The 10,323-nt window shown below is 36.9% G+C and overlaps 1 protein-coding gene across 1 annotated transcript in view; it reads right to left on the bottom strand.

The window, feature by feature from the left end:
• Window positions 1-1,135: 1,135 nt before the first annotated feature.
• LOC106555180 (uncharacterized) overlaps window positions 1,136-10,323 on the bottom strand; it is a 41,711-nt gene continuing 32,523 nt past the window's right edge. Inside the window, exons 18-20 of the mRNA XM_014073957.2 lie at window positions 6,725-6,809; window positions 5,662-5,749; window positions 1,136-2,700 (exon numbers count right to left, since the gene is read on the bottom strand). Coding sequence (XP_013929432.2) covers window positions 2,590-2,700; window positions 5,662-5,749; window positions 6,725-6,809 — 284 coding nt within the window. The 3' untranslated portion in view covers window positions 1,136-2,589. The remainder of the gene's footprint in view (window positions 2,701-5,661; window positions 5,750-6,724; window positions 6,810-10,323) is intronic.

Raw genomic sequence — 10,323 nt, 5'->3', positions numbered from 1 at the left:
CTCTCTCTTGCTTTAATGAATTTTTTACATGTCTCTGGTCAAGATGCTATACAAAGTGATTAGACTTTGGATAGATGGCAGAGTGCACAGCAGCACACATGAGCCCTATAGAATTGCAGAGGAACATGAAAACTAAACTACAGCATTTTCTTCTGTTAAGCACCTTTATCAATTTTTCCAAAGTGCAAAAAATCTAGACAAATTGGGAATGAGGATTAAGTCCTCCTCTGTAGTATTTCAACTATCAAAATCTTAATCTTATTTATTTTCTTTAATGGAATAACAAGTGTGACAATAACAATCACAAAGCATAATCGCTTTTACTTCCTATTTATAGATGCTCTGTTGCTTGTTTTTCTGGGGTATATTATTGGCCATACTACATTGTGGCAAAATGTTTAGTACAAAATAAAATCCACGCAGAGAAACAAAAAAAACCCTACTGAAATACATAAAAGAGCAGGAAAAACAATTGAGATTCCTTTTTGGATGCCTCTACCTCCATACTTTTACAAAATTTGACAATAATAAAAAACTCTTTTAAGTTTTCTAATACAGTAGTGCTCGACTTATAACCACAATTGAGCCCAAAAAAATTGTTGCTAAATGAAACATTTGTTAAGTGAATTTTGCCTCATTTTATGACTTTTCTTGTCACAGTTAAGTGAATCTGCAGTTGTTAAGTTAGTAACATGGTTGGTAAGTGAATCTGACTTCTCCATTGACTTTGCTTGTTAGATCACAAAAAGTGATCACGTGATCCTGGGACACTGCAACAGTCATAAATATGAGTCAGTTGCCAAGCATCCAAATTTTGATCATGTGACTATTGGGGTAATGCAACAGTCATAAGAGTGAAAAATGGTCATAAATCACTTTTCTCATGCCATTATAACTTTGAACTGTTAGTAAATGAACTGTTGTAAGTCGAGGACTACCTGTATATTAAGGGCTTTATATTTACCTTATACCAGGATACTTTAGTTAGGTTGAAGAACAGAAAGACTTTTCTAGGAAACGAGTCTTAATCTTATCATTTTAACAATATACCATTATCAAGGAAGATAGAATTGTAACTTTCAATCGGATAGTCACAAATTTTGTCACAAAGGAATTGATAAAGGAGAATAGTTACTTGCTTTTACAGAGGTTTATTCCCTCATATTGTTCAATTTAACATTACTTTGAGACCACCACTTCTAAACTCAAGAAAACCTGCACAATCTGTGTACTCCTTTCACCCGTTCATTGAATACAGCCTGTTGTGTAAGATAAGGCTGAAAAAAACACTACTTTCTATTATTTTTATTATTCAGTGAAATGTCTACTGAGAATGTGGTTCCACATCCAAATCCAGGGTTCAAAACCAAAAGTCAGTCTAATCTGGTGATTATTATGACAATGCTTGTAACTATCCTAAGATTATTTCTGAAAAATTTCTCATGTTTTCAGTATTGTTTGCCCTAAGGCTAGCTAGGTTCAGAAGGATAATGTGTATATTATAGCAATAGCAATAGCAGTTAGACTTATATACCACTTCATAGGAATTTCAGCCCTCTCTAAGCGGTTTACAGAGTCAGCATATCGCCCCCACAGTCTGGGTCCTCATTTCACCCACCTCGGAAGGATGGAAGGCTGAGTCAACCTTGAGCCGGTGAGATTAGAACCGCTGAACTGCAGATAACAGTCAGCTGAAGTGACCTGCAGTACTGCACCCTAGCCACTGCGCCACCTCGGCTCTCCATGGATTTCCCTGGCTTCTTAAATACTATTTTGAGGTATGCCCAAATTTCAAGTTTAGAATATTAATCTTTGGAAAACTGCCATACCAATCCTGAGAATGGCCACATTCACATGATCAGGAAAAGAAATTGCATTTTCCAGAGTTTTCTGAATAATGCATTAATTTTATCTCAGACTAGGATAAGTGAACAAATCCATTGCATTAAATATTGTATTAATGATGTCGATGCCAATTAAGAGACATCTCTATTTTCCATCATATTTTCTGAATCAATTGATTTCTATCACTTTGAAAAGGAGCATGGATGCACCAGCCTGTAGTAAAATTTCATTTTGACACAAGAAATTAACGTTCTGCTGAACTATAAAGAAATACAATTGTACAATATCACTAGAGGGTATATATTGTTAGTTTTTTGTCAGAATTTGGATTTTTTTTTAAATCTATAAATACCCATCACCCTTTCTAAGAAAGTATTTTCCATGCCAGAAACATATCAATATTCTGTGCCATTATATATACAAGCTGAATGCAAATGTCACATACAGTATTTAAAATGCATTCAAACAAATTGTATCTGAAGAGAATTTGCTCAATCGCAAAAATCTGCAGCATCTGGATGTTTATAAACAGTTGGTGTCGGTATAAACTGTAAACACTGCAGACATACAGCATTGTACATCCTTTAGTAAGTTACCGTTTCATTCCAATTTAATTTTCTCTGCATTTTTTAATGGGAGCTGGTGAACCTGTCCTGACTAACTCTCTTCCCTTAAGGCATACATACTTTAAACAGACAATTGTATTGGAACTGGAAGTGTTAAGGAAATTTGAAGCTAGCCATATTATCTCAGAATATCATAGTAAATTATTGGTTTTGCTGGTGTACCACGAAATTGCTCCAGTTTCAGGCCTATTTGGAACAGCAACGCTTCATTCCACCACTTTGTCATCATCTGTGAAAGAAGCAACAAGATATCTATGAAAAACTGCTAAGATACTGTACCTTCTCAGAATATACTTTGGAAGGGGCAGAGATAGTTGCTATAAGCTCATTTGATCTCTGGCTGTAAAAAGAGCTTTGAGATATTGGGAGTAAAACAAGTAGGACCAAAGAGAACTAACAATCTTGAAAATCATTATTACAATTGTTCATTGGAACAATTACAAAAGTGTTTTCTCCAAGTACAGGAAATCCTTGACTAACAACAATTTGCTTAGTGGCCGTTCAAAGTTACAAAGGCTCTTTTCACATTTATGACCTTTGCAGCATCCCCATAGTCACTTGATTTACATTTGGATGTTTGACGACTCTCATTTATGGTGGATGCAGTGCCTGGGGTCATGTGATCCCCATTTTCAACCTTCTGACAAGCAAAGTCAATGGGGAAACCAGATTCACTTAATGACCATGTTACTAATTTAATAACTGCAGTGATACATTTAACAAAGGTGACAAGAAAAGTCATAAAATGGGGCAAAACTCAATAAATTTCTCACTTAGCAACATAAATTTTGGGCTCAATTGTGGTCATAAGTTGAAGACTACCCGTATTGTATATTTTAACCAATAGCAAAAGCACACAATTTAAAATTCACAGGATATAGAGTATATTAATTACATCAGCATGTACAGGGATAAGTTTCTCAGTGGAAACCATTTTTTTTTTCAAAAATGGATATGCAAAAATAACTGGAAAATGGGTCTTCTGTTGAAATAAGAGACTCATGCAAGCTATCCCATTAATAAGCAGAATTCTGGAGGTAGGGATAGGGATCCTTTTTTTAAAGTCATCTTCAGGCTCCAGAATATGGCATTAGAAGAAATGTTTTGTGGGTAAAGGAAAATGATGCTTTGCATTAGGAACTGGTGGCTCAGGTTTTCCAAAAGTGTATAGATTAACATCAACATTTTTCACTGGGTTCAAACTAAACCAAGTCATCAAAATATAATCAGAATATCTTATTTCAATTAGAATTGCCACAGCTATATTTTGGAAAACTAACTTTTGGGTCTTCTTTAAAGGCATTATAATAATCAAGTACAGAATACTTTTCCTTACATAATAGAGGCAAAGTGATTTCCATGTCAGGATCAATCTTGTAAAACTCCACACTCAGGAAGGTCAATTATATGTTAATTTGTTTAGTCCAGCTGGTATGTATCATGCTCTCTGAACAGAGATTTATTTTGAGAGAAAAGCATAAAGCATCTTATAAAATGGGACTACTCTAGATGCTCTATGTAGCCTGTTTGTTTTCTTTTTAAAAAATTCTTACTTCCCAAACAGTAAACCAGGGATTTAAAAAAAACAGAAAAGAAAAAGGATGTCTAAGCCTCCCATCCCCTTCCAATCTGATAGCTCTAACCTGATCAATTCACACACTTAAAAAAATAGAGAGATGATAACTAGCTACCTACTGCAAAGATGGTTGGAATGCTATCAAAAGATGGCAGCCCTGATATAATTTTCATTTATTTATATCCCATCTTTAGTATTTTTACAAAATAACTCAAGGCGCTGGACATAGCCAATACACCTTGCTCCTCCTACTTTCCCAACAAACCTGTGAGGTGAGTAGATGTGAGAGAGACTGTCTGGCCCAAGATCACCCATTTGGCTTTCATGGCTAAGATAAGACTAGAACTCTGACCTCCCACTTTTTAGCCTGACACCTTAACCACTAGACCAGGGGTATCAAACTCACGGCCCATGGGCCAGATGCATCACACGCTGGCCACCCCACCCCCGTTTTATCAAAGGGGGGAAAAGTCACGATACATCATGTGACGACAACATGACACCACGAGTTTGATATTCCTGCACTAGACCAAACTGACTCTCATTACAATGCAAAGCCATCAGATCCTAGATTATCGGATACTGGAAATTACCAATAGCTCAGGCCAAGACGAGGGTTTGTTACACATGATGTATGTAATGACTAAAGAATTATGGTCGTAAGTCATGCTAGTAATTAAGTGGGTTGCAACAGGACCAATTTTACAATGTTTTCACAGTGGTTATTGAGTGAACTACACAATCATTAAGTGAATCCTTTGTCTACAATGGCTGTTTTTTGCTGTAACTGGAAATATCAGTTTCTGGCAAAAAATATAAACCACAGTCACAAACTGCAGCAAATAGTTGTAAATGTGGGCCAGTTGCCAAATATCCAATGTGCAATTACTTGACTGTAGGGAGTGATGCACAGCTAACTCTCAGAATTTTGAATCCAAATAGTCTTGGATAGATAGCCTTGGGGAAATCAGTTGTAACTTCGAATTAATGCTAAGCGACCGGCTATAAAGAGTACTTATAAACTTGTGTTAGTATATATTTGAAACAAACTAATCATAGCTTATTCACAAGTGTTTGGGTACTTTTGTCAACACAATAGAAATGCTGTGGTATGTTAACTCCCTTTCTAGATAACGGACAACTTCCCAATTTCCCTTTTTGAAAACCCATACTGTATTAAAAAGATTTCTTAGTACACAATAGGATACATTTAGAGCAACCTGCCACATTAAGACACAAAATACCTCAATATCGTTTCTGTAAGCTTCTGTAAAAGAAAGCAGATACCTTTCTATTTTTGAAAAGTTGTTAAGGAAACAAATAGAATAGTTGAGTCTCATTCTAAATAAAAGGCATCAGTATTTAATATTTGACTAAATAATGCATTTTTATTTGCTCCCCTGAATTTGCAAACGATGGAAGATCTATGTGAATTTCAGCAGAATTCTATGATTATTGGCCTAATGGGCCGGGAAGGAATATGGCCCCGTCTGAGGAAGATTCAGAAATTGAAAAAAATAATAAACTGGATGAATGTAGGTGGAAGAATTAATCAGAAAGAAAATTATTCTTAATTGAGTTCACTGAACTCAACTACAGATGGTAATAACTTACTTGAAGGCTGATGGGAAGCCCTGAAATTGTATATCCAACTGGTACCACAAGGGCTGGAATGCCTGTCAAGTTGGCCAACTGCATGTATCTGGAAAGATCAATAGAAACAGTATTAAAAATGGGAAAAATTCTGGAAAAGAAGTACCATTCTCTCTACAGATTTTAAATCCAAGCCTCTTTGAGTGTATTTGCCAAGGCACAAAGAACATTTTTCTTCTTACAATTCTAACCAAGAGAGATGGTTTTAATAGCTGATGTACAGCCAAGCAGTATCAATCAAGCAGCCAACAAATACATTTAAATGGAAAGAATGTTAAAGGATAAACAGGTCAAAATTATGTCATACTTTCTATACATCCACCAGAGGAGATAACTATGGCTGTGTCATTCTTTTTTCCTTTTCCATGAACCCATATGCATTTTAGGAGAACTTCATCCTTGTTTTTATGCATTTCTGTAGAGATGTAGTGATCTCGTACATATAATGCAACTCCGCCTCCTCTTTTGTTATGTCTCTTTCTTTTGAATATTTTATATTCTTCCATCATTACATTCCAATCATTTCATTACACCAAATTTCAGTAATGCTCTCATGTACTAGTACTCCCTTTCCTTCTTTACATACCTTGCCTGCCCTTTCTTTTTCCTTCCTTCCTTTCCTTCCTTCTTTTGCATTTGTTATTCTTTCTATTCTTTTAGTTTTTATTGTTGCAATTATAATCTAATAAAATTATTTTTTTTAAATCGAACTGAAGTGTTAATGATTTCATGTCTCTTTGAAGATATGGAATCTGGCTTTGGAGGTATCATCCACATCTTATTCTTGATTGGGTAAAACACCCAAAAGATGGCCTAGAACTCGGGTGTCAAACTTGCTGCATCACGTTGCGTCACGTGACATTTTGCAACATTTTTCCCATTCACAGAGCTAGGATGGGCGTGGCCTGCACGTGACGCATCTGGCCCACCTGCCGCCAGTTTAACACCCCTGGCCTAGAAACTTGATTTCATTCCCCTCTTGTTTATTATTTTGATTTTTTATTGCACACGATATTGTTCTCACCTCATAGTCCGTAGAGTTGTCTGAATATCACTACATCCAGTCAGGAGGTCTGATTCATGGATCGCTGGGGCACAACATGCAGTACCTTCCACAAAACAAAAATTACAAAGTTATAGCCTTTGTTTCTACAGCTGTTATGTTTCATCAAATACAGAACTTTTCAATTAAGAATGAAAAATCATACTAATCTTTTGAAATAGTTCTTTAACAAAAACATTTTGACTGTTGCTTTGGAAATTCAAATGTGCTGTTTAAAATATACACATCTTTATAAATTTATAATTGTTTTATAAATAACTGCATGGCTTTAGCAAATAACTTTATATTTCATAAAATTAGGTACATATAGATATTTATATTCCATCTGACTCCCAATGATGTGAGTTTTCTGCCTTTAAAGTACAACATACTTTCATAAAATCAAATCTAAGTAGCCTGAACTGTAATGATATCACTTTTGCTTTGACATAGCCAATTAACAGGAGCCCTTCACTTATTTGTCAATTGTCCTGTCAATTTGCTTTATTTTTAAGAACATTCAATAGACATTACCATGTCCACTCACTTGGATTTCTGAATAGGAATGAATATGTTATATATACAATGTATTTGTCCCTTTCTCATTTATTTTCCTTTTAAACATATTACATCCATTAGCCATTGTATTCCATTCAAGGGATTCATCCCAAGTTTCTCTATATAAGTTTATCTCATTTGTTGTCCTCCTTGACAGCAAAATCCCCTCTATATTATTTTTCTTAATCTGAGCATTAATATATACATAATGATGGACATTAACTTCATAAACCAATTTTCCTTGTTTTCCATTGAGTCATTTAGTAAGACCGATTATGGAACTCTCTTCTTTCTACAACATAGAAGTCCTTAGCTGAGAACCATACTTTCATTGCAAACTCTCTACAAGCGTCAGTCTAAACAATTGCTAAGCAAACTCACCATGCTTCAATCACAAAGCTTCAGCTTTTAGGAATTTTTCAGTACAGGTAGTCTTTAACTTAATAACTGGTTGCTTAGTGACAGTTCAAACCTATGACAGACCCTAAACTACTTATCACCTGGTTATAGTTCAAGGTTATAGCTACTGCAGTGTCCCTGTGGTCACTCATCTTTACAATCAATTGCAGGGATACTGACGGCAGGGATGCTGCAGCAGTTCTCCAGCCTATATCTCTCCCATAATGATGGGTCCCCACAGGCTTTCAACCTACTTCTCACCCTGCTGGATCCCATCTCCTCCCCCCCCCCATCACCCATCACAAACTTACCTCTGGAAGGGCTCTGTTGGGAAAAGGGCAGGCCATTCCACTTCTCCGCATCCCTAGGCTGTGTAGCTCTGTCCTGGAAGCAGGCCCCATTTTTGGAGCAGCTGTAATGAATTGTGGCCATTGTGAAAATGACACCTGTTTCTGGGACAAAACCACACAACCTAGGGACATAAGTGCTCCAGTCGACATGCAGCAATGCCAAGGAGTGGAGCAGCATGTCCTCATTATTATATGACACAAACACAAATGTAATGGGTTTCTAATATTTGTCTTAATGAGATCTTCCAAGTATCAAAAAAATGGGAGTTATATCAATTCCATTGCCATATTTACTCCCAGTAAATTCTTTGAAGAAAGTCATCTGAAGATGGAACCACAGACTGATCTCACCTCTGCTGGCTAGAAGGCAGGGCTTATACTTTTGCCATTTGGTTAAGAATAGCTTCCCCTTCAGTGTCCCTTCCCTGCTGCAGCAGAGGAAGGTATTCAACCTAGCTCCATCTTTGTCTTCTGGGTGTTTATAAGCGGGTGTCAGCTAGCTTGCTGCTTACTACTACGGAAAGAGGGGAGGTGCTCAGTGGGGATTTTTTCTTTGCTGCTTCGTAACTACAAGTCTGGTTTTGCTTATCTCTCCAAGGTCATTTCTTCTAGCTTTGGTATGTAACAGCCAGAAACAATGCATTTGAATCAAAGACTTTCTCAAAACATTTCCTGGCAGGTACTTGCCCTTTGATTGTGTAGCTACAAAGAGGTTGAACTCTAAGGTTTGCTTCAATTTGACTTAAGTTGCATTCAGTTCTTTCCTAGTAAAAGTACTTTTTTTCTCTAAATCTATGAAGCCAAAGGTTTTTATTTCCTAGGAATTGGAGGGAAGTCGCCCTGACAGTGGGAGAAAGGAAGGTAGAAGTAGATGAGACAGGCTAGCACAAATTCTGCTGTATAATGCAGAGGACATGTAAAGACCTCCAGAATCTTATTTTCAGCAAAGAACCATGTGGAGCCCGTTCAGTCAGAGAACTATCTGCCTTCCCTTCCTCCTCTTCAGAAGAAAATAATGGCAAACAGTGAGCACAAAAGCCCTTTTCTTTTTTTCTTGTTCATTTCTTAACTAGGTTTACGGAGCGGGGGGGGGAATTATAGAAGTACAAAATACACAAAAACAAAAAAATGACAAAAACAATTTTAATGACTCTCCTATCGAATTGCACTGATTACTGATCAGCATTTGTAACAAGTCAATAGATTCAATAATTTAATTACTAATATATATATATATTTTAAGTAAATCTTGCTTCCCCATTGACTTTGCTTATCAGAAAGTCACAAAACGTGTGTGACCCCAGGACACTGCAACTGTCACAAAGATGAGTTCAGTTGCCAAGTATCTGAATTTTGATCACATGACTATGGGGAGACTGCAAAAGTGGTAAATGTGAAAAATGGTCATACGTCACTTTTTTCAGTGTGTTGTAACTTTGAACGGTCACTAGATGAACTATAGTTAAATTGAGCACTACCTGTACTTTAAATTCTTTCTAGTTTACAATATTGACTCCAATTTTGTTCGCTACGAAAGAACTTTTCAATTATTTTCAATTCTTGGTTGTGTATTGCAAGGCTCTATATGGTGAACCAAAGGGAAAACCTGTTGTTACCTTTTCCCCTCATAATCTCCCTCTTTTCTCTTAAAAGAAAGAACACACTGACAAACCAGCACAAAGGTCCTTCAATAAAAACTCATCTTCCCTCAAAGCAGCATATTGTTGGCAATAAAACTTCCAAATATCTACCGAGTGACTCTGGTCTTTACATATGTAAAACAGTTTTGAATAATCTCTTATCTCCCAAACAACCAGGTTTCTGCAGCCTGACAAAGGATGTACCTGAGCATGCATGGAAGGGAGGGGAAATCCTTTGGCAGAAGGCAACAGCTTGCGATTCTTTCCTGCCAGCTTTTCCACTGATTTTCTGGGGAAGCTAGCAGAGTACATAGCAAATAGCCATGGTATGCTTTGTACCAGTTTTAAGTTTAAACAGATTGGCAAGCTGTCAAGGCTGCCTCTGTTCAATTCCTAGGCAAGAAAAATCCTTGGCTCCATAGATTTAGATAAAAGCTCTGAGGCAGAGCGTGGGATCAGCACAGATACAGATATACAGCCCAGCCCCAGAGCCAAGGTGGCGCAGTGGTTAAATGCAGCACTGCAGGCTACTGCTAGATCAGCAGTTCAGCGGTTCAAATCTCACCGGCTCAGGGTTGACTCAGCCTTCCATCCTTCCGAGGTGGGTAAAATGAGGACCCAGATTGTTGGGGGC

The sequence above is a fragment of the Thamnophis sirtalis genome, unplaced genomic scaffold, assembly GCF_051295495.1.
Source record: "Thamnophis sirtalis isolate CommonGarterSnake01/CBP01778 unplaced genomic scaffold, rThaSir2_p1.2 scaffold_5, whole genome shotgun sequence".
Lineage (NCBI taxonomy): Eukaryota > Metazoa > Chordata > Lepidosauria > Squamata > Natricidae > Thamnophis > Thamnophis sirtalis.
This window is presented reverse-complemented; position numbering and strand designations above follow the sequence as displayed.